Source organism: Neomonachus schauinslandi, chromosome 5 (assembly GCF_002201575.2).
Source record: "Neomonachus schauinslandi chromosome 5, ASM220157v2, whole genome shotgun sequence".
Taxonomy (NCBI): Eukaryota; Metazoa; Chordata; class Mammalia; order Carnivora; family Phocidae; genus Neomonachus; species Neomonachus schauinslandi.
In genome coordinates this window covers 137,884,319-137,904,400 of record NC_058407.1, presented here as the reverse complement: position 1 = coordinate 137,904,400, position 20,082 = coordinate 137,884,319, and the positions used below count along the sequence as shown (strand labels likewise).

General features: G+C 61.2%; 1 protein-coding gene across 1 annotated transcript in view; it reads right to left on the bottom strand.

The window, feature by feature from the left end:
• Nucleotides 1–19,339, bottom strand: part of CAPN15 (calpain 15) — a 23,834-nt gene extending 4,495 nt beyond the window's left edge. The window contains exons 1-3 of the mRNA XM_044915248.1: nt 19,260–19,339; nt 582–2,055; nt 488–492 (exon numbers count right to left, since the gene is read on the bottom strand). Coding sequence (XP_044771183.1) covers nt 488–492; nt 582–2,033 — 1,457 coding nt within the window. The 5' untranslated portion in view covers nt 2,034–2,055; nt 19,260–19,339. The remainder of the gene's footprint in view (nt 1–487; nt 493–581; nt 2,056–19,259) is intronic.
• Nucleotides 19,340–20,082: the final 743 nt, after the last annotated feature.

Here is a 20,082-nt window from a genome sequence, read left to right as displayed (position 1 = left end):
GGCATGCCGTGCAGGGAACCTGGTGGCTCCCCGTGCCGTGCTGAATGCCCCCGTAAGAGAAGTAGGGACTTGGCTGGGATGCGGCAGCCAGGACACAAGCCCCCAGAAAGCCCCTCCAACTGACTCTGGCAGTAATGCCGCCCTGGACTCAGGCCTCCCACACCTCCAAGGGCAGAAGAGGGTGAGGGACTGTCCCAATCGTGTTTCAGCAGGGTCTCCATGGCCAGAGGAAGCACCGGGCCCACCTACTGGCCTGAAGCCTCCACCTGCATCCCCACTTCCCTGTGGCTTCACCATCGATGGGAAATCACCCCCAAGAAGGGTCAGGAGCACAGACCATGGGGTCATGGACCCCCGTGGGTAAAGAGGAAGAAGGGGCAAGATGCAGGGGATAGGGACCAGGCCAGTGCTCAGAGCCTGGGGAAGCGGTTCCTCCCTCTCCCTGGCCAGAGAAGGAACACCAGGGAAGGACAGAAGGTGCGAATACCTTGACTGGGGGATAGGGGAAGCACAAAGAGAAGAGGCCCACGGGAAGGGGAGAGCCAGCCCCGGAGCGTGGACACCGTCCTGAGGGCGCTCACCTCCCGGCAGAAGGCCACGATGTTTTCCCAGAGGGCCTTGGCCTCACCCTCGTCTGTCTGCCGCCGCTTCTCCACGTGCATGCTCTCCCTGCGCCTCAGGGGCGCGACGCCCCGGCGCTGGGCCACCAGGAGCTGGGGCGTGTGACAGGCAGCACAGTGCTTGGCCCGGGGTGCGTTGAGCAGAGTGCAGGCAGGGCAGGCCCACTGGCTCGGGCGCTCGGGCGGCACCCCGGGGAAGGGGCAGCTGGCCTTGTGGGCCGAGCAGGGACCAGACTTATCGGCGCTGCAGTCTGGGCAGCGGGCAGGGGGCTCACCATGCTCCTGGAAGCCATGCAGCTTAGAGCAGCCGCACGCCGTGCATCTGGGGGCCGCTGTGGGGTTCTTGAGCGTGCACTTGGCGCACGACCAGGTGGTGAAGTCAGGGCTGGAGGGGCTGGCTGGCTTGAAGCGCACTGTGTCCCCAGCCAGGTCGATGACATCGCTGCTCGGTGCAGCACCACAGGCCTCACAGCGGGCAGGGCTCGAGGGGCCGGGCGCGGGGCAGGAGCCGCACCGCTGTGGTGCCGGGCTGCCCTCGGTGGCCTCCTCCTCCAGCATGCTCAGCCGCTTGCTGGACAGCAGCTCTGCCAGGCGGGAGGCCCCGGCTGCAGTCCGCCCTGGGCCCTGGGGGAGCCCCTTGGAGCCGGCAGAGGGTGAAGGCTGGGTAGCCTCAGGCACCAGTGGCTGCAGCTGGGGGGGGACCTCGCGGCGGCTACGAGGCACCGGGTTGTTCTGCAGGGTGGGCGAGAAGGGGCTGAAAGATGGTGCCCGGGGGGGCTCCTGGTCGGTGGCAGAGGGTGGGTCAGCTTCGGTGCCCTCCCCGGGCTGGGCTGGGGCAGGTATAACGTGGAAGCCAGCGGGGGCCACAACTTCGGGGACCACCAGGGCCTCAGGAGGGATTCTGGGCAGCGAGAGTTTCCGGGGGCCACCACAGGCCGAGCAGGAGTTGGCCACAGGTGTGTTGTGCAGCGTGCAGCGCTGGCAGGCCCAGCCGCTCCCGGGCTCTGCTGCCCGCCCTTCCTCCCCCTGCTCCGGCTCCGCGTCCTCCTCCTCCGCCTCCTCCTGGGGCCGCCCCCGAGCCGGCTCTGCGGACGCCAGCCCCGCTGTCTGCACGGGACCGGCTTCCTCCTTGCAGCTGGTCCTGGGCTCCGCCAGGACCCCGTTGATGACAGGCAGCACGGAGGCGCCAGGCATAGGCTCTGGGGCAAAGCCACACACCTCACAAGTCTCCTTGCCCAGGAAGTTCCGGAACGTGCAGCGGGCGCAGGGCCATTTCTGCTCCTCCACACTGAGCCTGAGGATGTGGTCGAGGTCAGGCTTGTGCCGGGGGGCCTCACAGATGGAGCACTGGCGCTGGCCGGCTGGGTTCAGGAAGGTGCAGCGTGCACAGGACCACTCCCCAACCGTGGCCATGGACCCAGGCGAGTGTGTGTGGCTGCAAGGGAAGGTCCCGATTAGTGCAGGCCCAAGGACAAGCGCCCATGTCTCCGTCTGGGACAAGGGGCCACAGGATCTTTGCTTTCTGGGCTCTGACAGACGTCAGGCCCAAGAGGGCAGCCTGTGAGGGGCTCGAGGACTCTGAGGAGTTAGGGGCCCCCAAGGGACCTCACAGGTGTGTCATCAGACCCCTTCTGGAGGGGTGGACCTGTGGGGACAGAGACATGGGGCAGAGCCACACCATCCTAGTGGCCACGGGGCCCTGCTGGGGAGGCAGTCTTTGATCAGTTCCAGGAAAGAGTACAAGTGAACTTCCTCGACAGGGTAAAGGGCATCCTCAAAAACCCACAGCAAACATTACACCCAGCGGTGACACACTGCGTGCTTCCCTCCCAAGACCAGGAGCTCAGCACTGCCGGTCAGCACTGTACCAGCGTCCCAGCCAGAGCAATTAGGCAGGAAAAAGGGATAAAAGGCATCCAGTTGGGAAAGGAAGAAGTAAAGCTACCTCTGCAGACGGCATGATCCTACACATAGAAGTCCCAAGAAGCCACCAAAAAAACTACTAGAGCTAATAAATGAATCCAGGGACATCTTAGGGCATGAGACTGACACAAAACCATCAGCTGTGTTTCTACACCAGCAACGGAACAGCCGAACAGCCCAGAGAAGGTAAGTTAGAACAGTATCACTTCATCTAAAACAATGTAATACCTAGGGATACATTTTAAAAAGGAGAAGAACACTTGTACTCTGCACACTACAGAACATGACTCAAAGAAATCACAGAAGACCTCAATGAACAGACACCCTGTGCTCAAAGAGTGAAGACTTAATACAGCTGAGATGACAGACACCCAAGTGACCTACAAATTCACAGGTGCAATGCAATCCCCAACAAAATCCCAATTCCCCCCCCCCCACCGGAATGGAAAACCCGGATTCTGAAGTTCATATCAAACTGCAAGGACCCTCCCCCACCTCCTCCAAGTAGTCAAAACAATCTCAAAAGAGGAAAAATCAAGACAGGTGGTACCAGCACAAGGACAGACTGTAAGTCTACCTACGGTCTGTGGCCAGTAGGACAGAACTGAAGAGCCCGGAAATACACCCTCACATATGGTCGTTTTACTTTTTATTTTTTTCTTTTAAGTAGGTTCCATGCCCAACATAGGGCTGGAACTCACAACTCCCAAGATTAAGATTCTCACACTCTACTGATTGAGCCAGCCAGGCACCTTTGGTCAAATCATTTTAGGCAATGGTGCCAAGACCACTCTGTGGGGAAAGGGCAGTCTCTTCAACAGATGGTACTGGGAACGCAGGACCTAAAGCACTAAGGAATGAAGTTGGGCCCTTACCGCACACCGTATTCAAAAATTAACTCAGAATGGATCAGTAACCTAAATGTAGAAATGAAAACTATAAAACTCTTAGGAAAAAAACCTAAGTAAATTCTGTGACCTCAAGGGGCACCTGGCTGGGTCAGTCGGGGGAGCATGCAAGTCTTGATCTTGGGGTCATGAGTTCGGGTCCCACTTTGGGTGTGGAAATTACTTGAAAATGAAATCTTTAAAAGAAAAATTCTGGGGTTGCTTGGGTGGCTCAGTTGGTGAAGCGTCTGCCTTCAACTCAGGTCATGGTCCCAGGGTCCTGGGATCGAGCCCCGCGTTGGGCTCCCTGCTCAGCGGGAAGCCTGCTTGAGATTCTCTCCTCCCTGTGCCTCTGCCCACCCCCCTGCTCGTGCGTGCTCTCTCTCTCAAAATAAAATCTTAAAAAAAATTTTTTGTGACCTTGAATTTGACAACGGATTATTAGATGTGACACTAAAAGCACAAGCAAATAAAGGAAAAAAACTAGACTTCATCAAAATGAGTAACTTCCGTGCTTCAAAGGGCACAGATGAAAAAATGAAAACTCATAAGAGAAAATATTTACAAATCATGTCCAATAAGAGTCTTGTACCCAGAAAATATAAAGAACTCTTATAACTGAACAACAACAAAAACCCTTGTAAAAAAATGGGCAAAGGGCTGGAGCAATCATTTCTCCAGAGGACACACAAGTGGCCATGGAAGCACGTGGAAAAATGCTCAGCATCACCAGCCATCAGGAAAATGCAAACCAAACTCGAGAGATACCACTTCACACCCACTAAGGCTGGCCAGAATCCAAACCGCAGAGGACAGCAGGTACCACAAGGGCGTGGAGAAACGAGAGCCCTCCCCTGCACTGCCTCAGTGCCAATGGTCTGGCAGGCCCTCAGCAAGTTAAACAGAGTCACCATCTGACCCCGCAATTCCACTCCTGGGTACATACCCCAAAGAACTGAGAATTGGTACCCTAGCAAACACACACGCACTCAGAGCAGATCTACGCACAACAGTCAAGCAGTGGAAACAACTCAGATGTCCATCAGCGAATAAACAGACAAAGGAAATGTGGGATGTTATTCAGCCACAAAAAATAATGGCATTCTGACACAGGCTACAACATGCTAAGTGAGAGAAGCCAGACACAAAACAGGAGTCCATTTACACAAAATCTTTACAACAGGAGATCCAGAGGCAGTGGGAAGCCCGGTGGTCCCCAGGGCCTGGGAAGAGCTTCATAAGGAACACAGGGTTATGTAGACACCTGGGGACGGGGTAGAGGTGATGGGCGCACAGTGTGAATGTGTGTCAGGCCCTCTGAAATTGTTACTTTATGTCATATGAATTTCATCTCAAAAAGAAAGAAAAAAAAGAAAAAGTGGGAGCTTGACGGGAGGGCCAGGGCATGAGTGGGTGGAGATCATCCCGACTCAGGGCTGCCAGTGGGTCCCCTAACACAGTTGCCTATCTGGTCTTTCTGGGGACCCCCGGGCCGGCATCTGACCACAAAAAGCAATCCAACGGTGCTTGAGGCCCACCCACTGGGCATATTCCTGCCGAGCCCAGGGCACAGGTGGGTCAAGGGAGGGACAGGCTGTACTGTGAGGGGTGGGCCCTCTCCATTCACCTGCCCACTGCCCACCCAGACCACTGCAGGCCCACCCTGCCTGGTCCTGCAGCAACACGCAAACCCATTCTCCCACAGCACGAGCCCGAGGTGTGCTTTGCACCCGGCAGCCCTGTGGGGCTGTAGCAGGGAGCTGCCCAGCCCAGTGAGACCACTGGGGAGGTGGAGCAGGGGGGTGTCCAAGGTCAAAGAAGGTGGCAGAAAGGGTGGGACCCCCTCTGCTAGCAGCTGGTCCTGAGCAGCCTGTCCCAAAGTGCTGGCAATGCGCAGACCTGGGGGACCCTGAGCTCCTCCTAGGATGGGTGCTGCAGGGCGGAAACATGGGACTGTGTGTGCCCCGCCCCGCCTGTCCCAGGTCAGATCTGTGCCTCAGCGGATGGGCCTGCAGGGATGGCCACGGGCCCCACATGCCAGGTGAGGCCACAGAGACATGGTCCCCCCAGGTGGCCAGCGAGCCCTGTGGGGGGTGCATGTGTGTACGCGTCTAGTGCAGGGGGTGCTCCTGACTCCTCCTGCCGGAGATGGGTCAATGTCTGGGGGTGGGGCTGGCCCCTTGACCCGCTCCTCAAGGGCTAATCTGGGCACCAGGCGGTGTCTACACACCAGGACACACAGTCTCCTCTGCTGATTGTAGCTGCTCTGCCCAGCACAGAAATCAACTGTTCCTTACAAGGCATGAAGCCTATGCTTCTGATGCCGTGTTGATGCCAAACCCTTTTGGTTCAGGAAGAAAGAAAACTTACCTCTTCAAAAAAAAAAAAAAAAAAAATCAAAAAACCTCCCCGAGCAACAGGGTTATTTCCCAGGGCCCAGGGCCAACTCCATGAAGCCACCTTCCCAGCCTTCGTGGCTGAGGCTCATGAGCTCTCACAGCCTTGCCCAGACGGGCCACGGGGTGAGCAGGTGTGGTTGGGCCAGGCTGGGCTCAACACGGGCACTCGGCACCAGAGAGGAGGGCAGGTCAGCTTTGGCCTCGGCTTCTGCGCTACAGAGAGCCTAAGAAATCTTTCTGGGACCACCAGGCCCTCCCCACACCACCCCCCACTCAGAGAAGGTCCCACAGACACACGTGCACACAAGCTGCTTCCATGCCAGTTCCAGGCTCAGGGGATGCTCGCTCACCCCGCACATCTCCCCTGGCTTAGTCGCAGGGGCCAGCAGAACTAGTCTGACACTTTGCAGACCATCCGCCCATGGGAGGGGTGTCCAGAGAAGAGGCCCAGGCCCCTGTGCCCCGTGCAGGAGAGCCCTCCTAGGACACCCTTGCCCTTGGCTCCAGGGCTCTGGAGGTCCCAGATGCACTGAGCAAGGACAGCCTGGGGAGGGAGGGGGCCCAACTCCTGTTTACCCTCTGAACCCGCCAGCTGGCTAGTCCATGGCCTGGGTGCAGCTGAACATGAGGCACGGTGTCCCCTGGTCCTGGCCAGCACCCAGGGACACTGGTGGGACAAGGCACGTGTCACAGCCCTCATGGTGGATAAAGCACATCAGGAAGATTCTGTCTGGGGTTCAGAAACCTTTAAATGGAAATAGTGCCTACAACTCAAATTTTGTCCTGGGGACACAGAGGGCAAGTAGAGGCACCCATGGCTAGAATAAGGCTTCTGGGATGCGGCCGTGGCACAGGGGCTCCCAGGACGGGTGGCGGGGTGGTGCTGTGCTCCCTCTCTGACCCTGCAGCCCACACCTCACTGTCATTGGGCAGCCTGAGAAGTGGCTCCCGGGTCAGTGACTGGGTGACTAGAGGAGCCTGAAACGGGCCCCTGACCTTCACCTCGCTTGGCTCACCTTCTCTGACTCCACAACCCTGGGGTCACCCCAACATGACGCAGGGCCTGGGCAGAAGCCGAGGGCTCAGGAGAGACTCAGAGAGGCCAGAGCACCCAAGCAGCCTGGGCAGAAGCAATGCCATAGGGAACCCAGAGCCAAGGCAGACTCCCGAGGAAAAGCACTTCCAAACCGCACGACATCACAGACTCCAGCACACAGACTGGGTCGCAGCTTGGGAGGAACCAGCTGCCATGGAAAGAAAGGCCAAGTCAACTGGAAAGTGAGGCAACTGTCCAGAAAACCCCAACACCAAATTCCCGCTGAGCCCTCTGTGATCTGGGAACTGTCAGCACTCTGCTCCAATTCAAAAGGGAGGCTATGGAGTTGCTGTCGGGGCACAGGGTCAAGTCTCCCTAGTACCCAGAACACACGTCTGCAGGAACATGGAAGCTACTGGTCACCACTGCAGGGTGCAACCCAGTCCTGGGGGGATGCCGCTCTTGCCCAGACAGTTGAGAGCAGTAAGTGGCGTCCACACCTAAGGACCTCGGGGAAGCCACCAGAACTGGGCAGGCCATGCCAAAAGGTCTGGATGCCCTGATGGCTGTGGCGGCCTGACCTCTGACCCCTGTGGCTCTGAGGTGCATCTGGGCGCTTTCCTCTGGGGCCACCCTCAGCCAGCCTTGAGTCATGCTCCCCATTTCTGTGTCCCCACGGGTCGCAGGCGGTGATGCCCACGTGCACTGCTTATGGCTCAGGGTGAGTAGCTCCAGGGCTTAGCAGTGGGTTACTGGGAACTACGCCCACACCTGGCTCCCCCAGCCTCATCAGTGCAAGAGGGTGGTTCCGGCCCAGCGTGCTGGACGTGGAGGGTCTTCTGTGAGCGGTGGGGGCTGCTGTGCCTACTGGTTTCTTCGCAGTGCCTCCTGGTCCCCCATGCCTGTCAGCGTGCCCATGCCCAGCTGCCCCTCCAGACGGTGGCACTGCACCCCACATGTGTCTGCGTGCGCCCACGCGTGGGGAGGGCCCGTCGGGCTGCCTGTGTGTGGCCACCAGCCTTTCTGCCCCTCACCCTGCCATCTGCCTCGTGCGCCCCCCCCCCCCCCGGTCTGGATGTCTGTGAACTCCTCAAGGTCGTTTGCAGCACCTCCTCCTGCTTCACCTGCTGCTCCCAGGGGCAGACACTGAGTGCCCCTGGGTCTGGCCGGCTGCCGGGGGCGCTGGGAAGGAGCCACTGGCACCCAGCTCGGGGGAGGAGCCTGGCAGGAGGCCAGGAGAATGAGAAAGTTCGACTTGGCTGGACAGCGTGCGCCAGGATCCCAAGTGAGATGCACGCGTGCCCCTCAGCATCCTCAGGCACGGTGTGGAGGGAGCTGGCTGGCAAACCCCGCAGGGTCTATACCTGGCCTGCTGCTCCCTGGGGGCCAGCCCCCAGCCAGGCCCCAATAATTCTACTCCTAGCAATTTATCCTAAGGAAATAAATGGGCATTTGTAAAAAGCGTGTGGACAGATGAAGGCCTGGGAAGATGCAGACCAAGCCATGTGGGGACAGCGCCCCACACCCGCCAGGACGTCTGGAATCAAACAGGCAGATGGTCCCAAGTGTTGGCCAGGACGGGGAGGAACGGGAGCCCCCCCATACCATGGTGAAATACGATACCATGGTGCAGCCGCTGTGGAAGGCAGCCTGGCAGTTTCTCAGAAAATCAGGCAGACTCCAGTAGCTGTCAGCAGGCGTACCCTGCTGTTTTCCCCACCCGAGGGAAAACAAGCCCGCACAAAATCTTGCACATGAATGCTCTCACAGCAGACCAGTTCATAAAAACCAAGAGGAAACAACCAAATGTCCGTTACCTGAGGGATGGACACAACAGGATGGGGTCCATCCCTACAACAGGGGATTTACTATTCGGCCATAAAAAGAATGAAGCTCTGGCGCCCGCCACCACATGGATGGACCGTGAGGGTATTACGCTTCGTGAAAGAGGCCAGGCACACCAGACACTATAGGATTCCACTCATATAACATTTCCAGAAAAGGCACATCTATGGGCAGGAGGCAGGGTGGCTGCCTGCGGAAGGGTGGCGAACAGGCGGGGGCCCTGGGGCCCTGGGAGCCCTGGGGGACACGTGGGTGAGCAACTCCATAAAGACCAAGACCAAAGCCACGCAGCTGCACACTTATGAGGAGTGAATGAGAGCACTGAGTCCCATCGCAGTAGAGCTGTTTCAGAAAGGCACAGACGTCCACTAGTGCATCACCTGTACCACACCGAGGGCACAGAAGGAACTCCCAACAACCTACATCGCTGGCTCTGATCACTCACTGGCCATCAGGCCCCCCGTGCTCCTGCTGTCCCCACGGGCCCTGCTAACTCCTCCAGCACCTCCCAGGAGCCTTATCTGCTGAGGGCTCAGGCCTCAGGTCCAATGCCATCCCAGAAGGGACACCCATCAGGACCCTGCCTGCCATCCAGACACCAGGAAACTGTCCCCAAGTGAGCTGTGTCCACAGGAAGTGACGCCAAGAGCAGCATGGCAGGTGCCTTCGACACAGCGAGAGCCCGTTACTGCGGCCTCCACCCGAGGCTGGAGGAACCGAGTGTCTGCGGAGCGGTGGGTGCTCCTGCCCAGTGAGGCCACGGGGCCGGCTAAAGGCAGGAGTGGGACGTCAGGGCCCAGCACCCCAGACCCGAGCAGTGGGCACGGACGGGGGCTGCCCCACACCAGGCATCCCAGAACTCCCGAGGGGAGGCTCTCCAGCTGATCCAATGAGCAGCTAGGCTGGGAAGCCCGGGTGGAGCCTGGCCACAGCCGCAGTTGGAGGAAGCCGACTCGTGAAGGTCTGCCAGCGCAGCAGCACCACGCACACAGAGGGGCCAGGGGCTGATGCCCTCCCCTGCACCCCCACCCCAAGCACAAAGCTCCAGAGCAGCTTCGGCACAAGCAGCCGACTGAGTGCGCCATGCGCCCTGCAGGCAGGCCACAGCCCACACCACCTGGCTTTGTGCGGAGCGCTGCTGCCCCAGATTTTCTCCACCAGGACCAGAAGAACCCCAGAGCCTCTCAAGTCTTGGGCCCTTTGGGGAGAGCAACCTGCCAAGGATTCTTGGAAACAGGACCCCATCTCTGCAAGCACGGAAGGGGCCACCCGACAGAACAGCACTCCCGCCCCTCGGGCCACCCCCTCCCCACCTTCTTACCTTCGGGCCCGGGGACGCGGGGGCTGGTGCTGCCGGGTGACCAGGGCACCACCCCAGACAGGCCCCCCAGGGCCGCTCCTACACCAGCTGGCTGCTGCAGGGGGCCCAGGGTAAGGCGGTCCCCCGGGGAAGCCGTGGTCCGACTCGGTCTCGGTGGCCAGCGAGGAGGCGGAGCTCCCCATGGCCCCCGCGATGGCGGCCGCGCTGAGACCTGGGCCTGGTCACACGCGGCCCGCAGTGGGCGAGGTGGAGCATGGAGGGAGGACAGCGCCCACACTGGAGACAGGGCGGCCGGGCTGGTCAATCACACAACAGAAATAAACACAGAGAGAGAATAAAGAGAAACAAGGGAAACAGCATGATTCACAGGAAAGAAGCCCCCAAAAGCCTGGGGGTGGGCTCCCCAGCGCACCAGTGGCCTCGGGGACCCAGGCCCCATAGCCGGGGGTCCCAGCAGGGCTGAGGTGCAGAGCTGCAGCTCCTAGCCCGAGGCCCACCCCACCACCAATGCCCTTGCTCTGCTCCTGAGATCCAACTCCAACCCCTCAACCGTCCAGAGGGGTTGGCCACGTGTCCACTTGCTGGTCTTCAAAGGGAGTCAGCCATACCCTTAGTGAGAAAGAAACCACACAATCATGCTTTATTGTAGGAAAAAGGACTGAGGGGCATGTGGCCAAAGGAAATGGAGAAACAAGCAAGTGTGTGCAGCAGAGCCCGGACGGCCTTGCAGGATGGCCTTTGGGAGGAGGGCGCCAAGTGCCCACGTGGCCCGGCAGAGACCCCACGGTGCTCTGAGGCAGGCAGAGTCGCTACCACATCCCTTCTAGAGCCTTCTGGAGGGATAGCCTCCCCAGGCCAGACAGACTCCAGGGCCCGAGAAGAGATGGGTGACTCAGGAACGACCGGGGAGGCGGGCCAGGCCTCTGGCAGGAACGGCCTGCACTCCAGGGAGACCGTCTGACCCCTGACGGGTTAAGCAGGCCTCTTGGCTCGATCCAGATGAGGCAAGTCCCAGTCAGGCTCAGGGCCAAGGAGGACTGGCAGCCTGCTCGGCTGTGGAGGCCAGCGGGGGCCAAGTGACACGGAAGAGGAGGCCAGGGTCGGGAGAAGTCTGGGCCCCCAGCCCCGTATGAGCACCGGCCAGATCAGCTGAGTCCTCTGTGTAGCAAGAGAATCCGCTCAGATGGCCTTTACTCAGAGGACTGGGGACATGCGTGAGACGGAGCAGCCCTGCCCTGACTGGCTTGTTGGCCTCACAGGTCTCCTGCCCCTCAGGCCTCCCCATGGGCACCACCAGAGCCAAGTGGAGGAGGCGGGGGCCCTGTGGCCTGCAAAGCCGACACCATCCCTTCCGCACCTGTGAGGAACGTCTGTCGGTGCTGGCCCACAGACCCGACCGTCGTCTAGCAGCTATGTGAAGAAGGGAAGACTGACAGATAAAAGGAATCTGGAAGATGCATCTTCTGTAACCCAACACATCCAACGTATCTCCGTGTCAGCATGAAACTTAGCTACAACCATGTGTGAGCTGCACGACACTCTGTTCTCAGTCGAGATCTCTGGACTCCACCGTGGTCACGCCCCTCTCCTCGTGGGTGAGCCACGTTAGAGGCAGCAGCTGCGCGTGCCGGTGGCTTCCACACTGGGCATGCTCACCAGTGGTCAGTGCCTCACCAGCCAGGGTCACTGCAGACACCTGCCTCTCCCATGGTTCTAGGTCAGACCCCAACAGCCCCTGGGACGCCTGGGCTCCAGTTCACGCAGGAGCCCCTCCTAGGAAGAGCCGGAGCATTTCTGATGCTCCTTTCATAGCCAAATCCTGGGCAGAGGAGGCCTGAGGTGGAACCAGGCCCACTGGAGGTGCCATGGGACGGAACTGCTCACACTTGGCTCCAGGGCTGGCATGGTCGTGACAGAGAGCTCTGCCTGTGTCCCCCGGGAAGGCAGAGGGCGAGGTGGGGGGCAGACAGTGTCAGCACCACGTCCGTCTGATGCAGGCAGAGCCGAGGGGAAACAGCCCTGAGGCTTAGTGAGGGTGTGGCCCCAGGCTTCCCAGGCGTCCTGCCCAGGTCGGGCGTGCTGCCTGAAGCACATCAAGGACCCACCTGGTCCTCACGAATGCCCTAACCTGGTCTTCAGCGGTGGGGCAGGGAGTGCTCAGGGAGCGTGCTGGCCCCCCCATTTCCGCCCGCGGCAGAGCATGTGGCCCCTGAGCCCGGCAGCAGCCGTACTCTGTGCCCCAGCTTCCTGACGTATCTTCAGGGAACTCTGACCCTGCAGGCCCCGTCTGGGGTAGGTGGAAGGCCTGTCCAGGGGTAGGCTGCATGGTGGTAGCCCAGCCCCTCCTGGGAGGGCAGAGGCAGCACAGATCCCTGTCCCTGTGGGCTGAAAGGGCAAATGCTCCCCAGAGAGCAGCCGACTCAGGAGGGCCTGTCTGGGGATCTTTGGGGATGACAGCACCCCAACATCTGGGGGTGGTGAGAGGACCTGGGAATAAGACCCCATGAAGGAGTATGCTGGCTAAGCAGGGCTTCCCAGGGGCCACCAGCCCCGTACTACCCTGCGAGTCCCACCTGCACAGGGTGATGTGCGGGAAACTGTGCTGGGCAGGCTGGCCAGTCCCTGGCTCCACATCAGAATAACTGGGCATGGGGACGCTCACACACCCTATTCCCCAGGCCTTGCAACTTGAGACAAAGCTACGTGAGGGCCTCCCACAGGGCAGAGCAAACCCGATCCCCGGTGACAATCATCACACGGCCCTCTTCTCTGGCAGGGCCTGCTGGGTGGACAAAGCCTCCCGTGCTGCCTGCCTGCCTCCCCCAGGTGGGAGCATGGGACGTGGGCCAGCCCCGCAGGTGCCAGGGGCGCACCATCCATTTCTCTGTGCATCTCTGCTCATTTAGCAAACACCCATCAGGCCTCCACTGTGTGCCAGGCCCCCAACAACGCTTGAACCCTGCCCACGCAGGGCGCACTTTCTGGCTGCTATGCCTTAAGAGAACGTGTCTCTGGGTAGAAGCCAGAGTGCACACCGTGCTGACGCCAGCCTCCTGCATCGTGCAAAGGGGCGGGGGCTCTGCAACATGGCGCCGCAGGGCAAAGTGCCTGTCTGCAGCCCGACGAGCCACACGGCTCTTCCTTGCCCTCATTTGGGAGCCGCTGCCCTAGATTTAAACGGGGCAGTGGCACAGATCTGGCCTCAGGGAACCCCCCCTTCGGGGGGTGGGGCTGCAGTCCCACCCCCCGAAGGGGTTAACCCTCAGGGGCTGACTGGCCTGTCCCCCAGCCTGGGCTGAGGCAGGTGCCTGGCATGGCACTCCAACAGGGCAGCAGGGACGATCCACGCAGAGTGAGGAGCACACGAAGGGCCAGGATGGCCCCTCTTTAAGACACCATGTGGGGAGCACCTGGGTTGGTCACGGCAGGCACCCCACCACCCCTCTCCCAGCCCACCTGCCCTTCCCAGCCCCTGCGGGCCCCCTGAGGGGGTGGGGAGTAGGGGTGGGGTGCTGAGGTGCAAGGATGCAGCCAAGTTGTTTCTGCCAAGTGAGAATTTACCTGGGCAAGTAAAGGCCAGGGAGGGGAACACCATGTAGACCACACCCCAGGTCCCGATGAAGGATATTTATGGCCCACTCTGTCCCATGCCTGGGGGGCAAAAAGAGTCGGTCCCACACTCCTGGGGCCCGAGCCCCGTGTAACAACGGTCTGGCTCCGCACAGATGTACGCTGCTTGATGACACCTCTTCCCGTGTGCACACGCCCTGCCCAGCTCCCCCACAAACACATCCGCACTGTGCACACTCCCCATGCCGTGCTAATTCACCCTGGGTGGTGGCGAACTTCGTGTCCCAACTCCACAACACCCCCGCCCAGGGCCCAGGGCATGCGCCTTCTTAAATCTCATCAGCGTGCATCTCCCCATCTGACAATAATGGTGCCTTCACGAACTGCAGGAATCCTGACAGGCTACCTAGAGTCAGCCCCAGGACGGGGCACAGGGGCGGGACGGAGGACAGTGGTCTGCTGGGAGGGCACTCTGTGCCTGAAGGGCCACCCTGCCAAAGCCCAGAATCGCACCCACCAGACACGAGGCCCATTGCTCGGCACTCTCCCCCATAGCCTGAGGACAGGAGGCTCCAGCCTGAGTGAAGTCATGCCTGACCCCCCTGGGGAAGTCCAGACCTCGACCTCCCTGCCCCCCAGGACTGGCAGGACAGCATCCTCCCTCAGGGTGCAGGATCAGGAATGGGCCATCAGATATGTGGAGGTTCCTTTGGGGAAGAAACACCAAAGGTGTGGCAGACATGGCCTGGTGAGACACAGCTGCTTTGCAGCTCGCCCTGCAAAGACGGGACCATGGTCTCACACCTCAGACTCAAGGTGGCCCGAGGGAACCAAACATTGTCAGGCAGGGGTTCTAAAGAGAGGCCAGGGAACTGCTGCGGGGAGAGGGATTGCCCACACTGCACTCACGCCCTGCCACTCTGCGAACAACCTGCAGCCCAGACGTACCCACAGCACTCGGGAAAGGGCTCTCCTGGCACAGCAGACGCCAGACCCTCCCTATGCAGAAGGAAGACTCAGCGACAGCAGGCTTGCCAATAGCACCATCCACCTGGAGGGCACTCCCTTATCCTAGAAGGTTCTGGACTCTGGCCCTGGGCCTGCAGACCCACCCCCAGGCTTATCAGCATGAGCCAGAGTCCACTGGAGTGTGTGCCAACCAGGCACCGGTCCAGGTTCTGCCTCCCACCTCCAGACATGGAACGACCCTCAGTCTCCTTGGGCGTGCTCCCTTGGTTGGTGGCCGAGGGACTGTGTCCCTTTAGAAGCTGTATCTGTCCCTTACCCAGAGGAGGCTGGAGGCTCCAGAGGAGCCGCGTTGCTCAGCCAGCTCTGCACTGCCTAGTTCAAAACCCCTGACCTCCATGGGCTGGCCAGAGTGGCAGATGGGTCTGTTTAAGATCCTGGGGCCCCAGGGGACAGGGCCTCCCTCAGCCTGGCTCTGCCCACGGTGGGGGTTGCCAGGGAAAGGTACCCAAGTGGGCAGGGTTCCAGGCAAGCAGCCAGGCAGCTATTGAGATCCACATGGACTCAGATCCCAGAATCACCGGCCACTCTACCCACCAACGGGGCAACCACCGCCCCAAGTCCAGCAGCTTTGCTCTCCGTAGCACATGAGGACCCTGGTGGGGAGGGGCTCACACACTCCCCTCCGGTCCTTCAGGCCAGAACAAGGGCCCAGGCTCCACCCTGCTGTGGCCTCCTCCCCTGGCTCACTGTTGCTCTCAGGCAAACAGTGAGGCCAGCCACCCCTACCTGCTGGCCCCAAGAAGCGACATCACCACCCTGCTGACCTCGGAGAGCCAGGTCTAGGGACTAAAGCCGTGGGCTCTGAGAGGGTAACCAGCACTTCCTGAGCAAACCTGAAAGGAATTGTGCTGTCCCAATCCCTTGCCCTCCTGACCAGGACCTGCTGCCTAAGCACACTACAGGGTGGTGGTCACTCTTGGCATTTCTGGACTCTTCCACGTCTGTCAGGTACTGCATTCCCCACAGGTTCCAGGCTGCCAGGGCCAGAACAGCAGTCGGGGCTCCTCGCTGTGCAGCTTACCCCCCGCCCCTGGCTTCCTGGGCACATTGGGGCACCACGGTGGGAGGGGAGCAGACGGGCCTCTCAAACCAGACGCACACTCATGCATGGGGGGCCAGCGCTGCCCACACAGAGGGAACAGGGTCGCTGCACATCCTTTTGTGTCTGTGGGGTCATATGCCACCTCAGTTGTGCATCACAAAAAAGGAAATTACATTTTCCAAAACAGCGTTTTTAGGGCAACAGGGACATTCTTAGGATTTCAGTTTCCTAGTTCACGAGTTCGACACCGTTTAACATCAGATAATATTTTCTACAGAGAAAGAAACGGCACCAGATGTGCATTGTCACTTTAGGTACTTCTGTGTTTCTGTTTGCCAGGTGGCAGCCTGGTGACCTCTGGCCTCACTGGCAGCCCAGATTTCAGGGGGTCATGGGGGCATCTGAGCCTTCAGCTCACCCCAAGGGAGGAAGACGGGCAGTTGGGGAGCCGTAGAGCCGTGTGGTCCGGGCCCCATGAGCTTGGGCCTCTCTGCAGCCACCTTTCCAGAACGGCAGGGCTCTAGAACATGGCCCCTCTCCTATTAAACAGAGGGAGGGAATACCAGGTTAGGGCAGAAGGTCCTGGGATTCAAGGTGAATTTAATTCCAAAGGGCAACTTTTATGAGAAGCGTAGATATTGAGGGGACGGAGTGCAAGAAGGAACTCGCGCTGCTTCAGGTCTGGGCAGTGACGGCATGGGAGGGGCAGGAAGGGGCAGCCAAGGCCTCCTGTGCACACAGGCATGCGTAACACCACCAGGCAGTAGTGATCCACCTGCTTTCCTCCTGATTCTCTTGCAGCACCGTCCAGGCACATGCCCCAGCCTGGCCACCAGGCAGGTGGGGACAAAGCGCCCCCCAATCGTGGGGAGAAGCAAGAGTGAGCCAGCGTGGAGCAGCTGCTGAGAGTGATGGGGCGCACCAGCACAGAGGCACTGAGGCCGCTACATGCATGCGTTCCCCTCGGTCTCCTGCGAATCCACGCCTGGTGCCCAGAAAAGTCCTTGCAGGGGGACTGAGTCGCTGACTTCCCCACCGGCCCCTCCTGGGGTGTCTGTGTTGGGCCAGGACCCCCCTCCGTCCTCCCATAGCCCCCATTCCCCTGCACCTGGACGTCCCTGTCCTGGTGGCACTAATACGGCTGTCTGCAGAACCCTTTCTCAGACCCTTCCCTGGGCTGCTGCCAGGACCCACAGAATGACAGAGTATGGCTGGGCAGGTCTCCAAGCTTAAGAGGTGGAGGCAGCCCAGCCTCACCCCACAGCCTCCCTCCAGCTCATTCAAAGAGGGTGGAAGCCAGCAAGTCCACTCCTCATCCCTGCAAGGCTGCAAGGTGCCATTCTGGACTGCCCTGGGATGATGGGGCTGCCTGCCAGCAAGGAGCTGACAGAGGACGTTCACTGACCACCTCCTCGGGGTGGCTGGGCTGATGCTGAGCAGCACAGAAGCCAGGGACCGGGCCCAAGGAACAGGGTCAGAACTTGGCACAGGTCTCCTGGTCGTTCTCAGCAAAGCAGGAAGGGAGGTGGGGCATCCTGGGTCCACGCTGAGGAGCTCAGCACAGAAGATTAGGGAACAGACATGCTCACAGTTCTGCTCTGGGATACTTCTGGGATACTGGTGCTGAGTAATGGGGTACAGGGTGCAACCAGAGGGACAGAGCAGCGAGGCGGTGCCAGGAGCAGTCCAGGTGCAGGGGGAGAACAGGAGCAGGTCTGACCCCAGAGCTCGTTCCACACACCCAGGGCCTGAGAGTGTCCTTGCTTGGGGTCTGGGCCCAGGCTTTTAGTCTGATGAAGAAACCCCCAAAGCCACCCAGCGCGTGTCCCCACGCCGACCTGGGCCTCACACTGCAGCCTCACAGTCCGGCACAGAGCGGCAGGATGCTCGTGGATGCGTGTGACCAGTCACCAGTGCTTCCTGGTTTCTGTAGCCATGTTCTTCAAAGAGCCTAGACCGTTCCCATTTAACCATGCCCCCTGCGTTTCCAGCACCGTCTGTGCCTGAGCTGGCGAGTGCAGGTGGCACACTGAGGGGGGCTCGGGGCTGCTCTGTGCCCAGACTGCAAGACTGTGGGTGGCTACCCCCTCGGGCTCTTCACCCACCGTGGGCCCATGAAAGATAGCTGCAGTTTTCCAGGGATTTTTAGGCCGGAGAATGCTTCTTTCCAATTGCTACACATATATAAGACCCATACAGGAGGCGGTGCAATGAGAAGGAGGTAAAAAGGCAGCCTCGTGCATCAGGTCAGAGACCTGCATGTGCAGCCCCCTGTGCCCCTTGGCCTCGGTCTACTTGTCTGAAAGCAGGGTTTCCCCCGGTGCTAGCCACGACAGGGGCCCGGAGAGCTGGACACAGGCCATGAGTGCAAGGAGCTTCGGCCAACGTTACCACTGTCAAGCCAGCCATCACCTCTCTGGTGCAGGGCAGAGCACTCAGGACCCGGCCACTGCCTGCTCTCAGAGCCCATGGCCTAGCAGTGCGGTCCCTGAGCCCTGGGCCCAGCGGGGCTTACACTGGCTCTCAGGAGGTCACGAGGTCACCAGCCAGGCGGCTCGGGAGCAGCTCCAGAGATTTGAGATGCAGAAGGGAAGGGGAGAGAAGTGCCCCTTCTGGGAGCTAAATGATCTGAGAGGAAGTAAGAAGCACCCAACCCAAGGCCAGGCTTCCTGCAAGCTGAGTCCGCAGCTCCCCTGCCTGTCTGGGGCCCTCCTTCTTTGAGTTCTCTCTCTCTCTTTTCACATCGGAGTCACTAGGGAGTGGAGGGATGGAATTACCCCCATTCCTCCCCTAGCCCCATCTCTGGGGACAGAGGGGATTCTGGACATGAGCTGTGACTCACGCTGCCCTGCATGCCTGGCCCCAGTGCAGGCCCCACTGGGCACCCAGCTTGCTCCTCCGCAGGACCCCAAACTCCCAGGCCTGGTCTCGCAGGGGTCCTGCTGCCTGCTGTCTGCTCAGGAACTCCCGCGCAGTAAGGGGGCCGCCCCGAGAGCCACCCAGTCAGGGACACTTGAGCCCACAACGGTCCCCTGGTCAGGACGAGAAGGGGAGGCTAGCAGGAAGAGCCAGGGGCTGCCCAGCAGCCTGGCCACCATTCTCAGGGGCCCCCCTGTAACTCCGCCGCCACCGCAGAGCCAAACCAGAGGAACAGGGAAGAGGAAGTGTGGGGCGGCCGGTGGGCGCCGCCCCCGGGGAAGTGCCCGCGGTCCCTCTGTGGGGAGGAATGAGGGGGCAGCGGGGGACAGCGGGGGGCAGCGGGGGGGCACGTCCCGGAACGCTGGCGGGATCAGAACGTGCCTGGACCGTAAGGGCACTCAAGGGCAGGCAGGGGCTGGGGCCGCCTCCGGTGTCCGCTGCACCCCGGGGCTGGTCTCCCAGTGACCCAGATGACCCGGGTCCGCGCCCGCTCCCCTCTCAGCGGCGCCCCAGCCCAGCCCGGGTTGCGGCCAAAGCTCGGGGGGCGCCGGTGCGGTGGGGGTGGGGGGCAGCCCCTAGCGGCGAGACGCGCTGCCCGCCGGGCCCGGGCTCCGGCGGGGGTCCAGGCCGCGCCCCCGGCCCAGCCCGGCCCTGCCGGCCGGACTCACCTCCGCAACCTGGCGGCGCCTCCTCAGTCCCCGCGGCCCGGGCGGCGCGGCCCCGGGCCTGCTCGCCTCCGCCGGCCGGTCCACAACTTCTGCCGTCGGCCTCCCCCGCTGAGTGGCGGAGCTGCAGCGCGCCCGGCCCGGCCGGCCCCGACCCGGCCCGCGTCCGGCGCCCGCGCTACGCCGCCTCCGTAGCGTAGCGCCTGGCCGGAGCCCCGCAGCTACGGCGCGCCTGAGGCGCACACGGCGCTGTGAATCGCGCGCGCGGACTACCGCTCCCACAGGGCCGCGCGACGCCGCCAGGCCGGAAGCTCGGGGCTGTGCCCGGCGCGCGATGCGGACCGGGAGTTGTAGTCCTCGGGTGTCTGCCAACTGCCGCAGCGATCGGCTCCCTCCAGGAGCCCGCCGACTTCCCGGGCCGCCCCGCCCACCAGCACCGCTGGAGATGGCCGAACCCCGGGGCCCGGGCGGCGCCGCGTGTCGGGTCTGGCTCCGAGTGGCGGAAGGGATGCTTCGAGGACAGAACTGCGACTACTACTCCCAGAATAGCCTGCGCGGGAGGAAGGGGCGGGTCTTCCAGACAGCCCAGTCTCTGCGCTTCCGGCCCCCCCTCGCAGGCCGAGGTGCGAGGCTCTGGCCGGTTCTCCTGGCTGCCTGGACGAGACCCAGGCTCTGCCCTGGCCCCCCGTGTTCACGCGGCCCGCAGACCTCCGTAGCGCCCTGCCTGGGTCTCCTGAGCCCCCCCCTTGCCTCCCGCCCTCCAGCTGCCCCAGACCCTCTCTGCCCTTCTTCAAGGCTTCGTGGTCCACAGCTCCAGTTTTGGTGG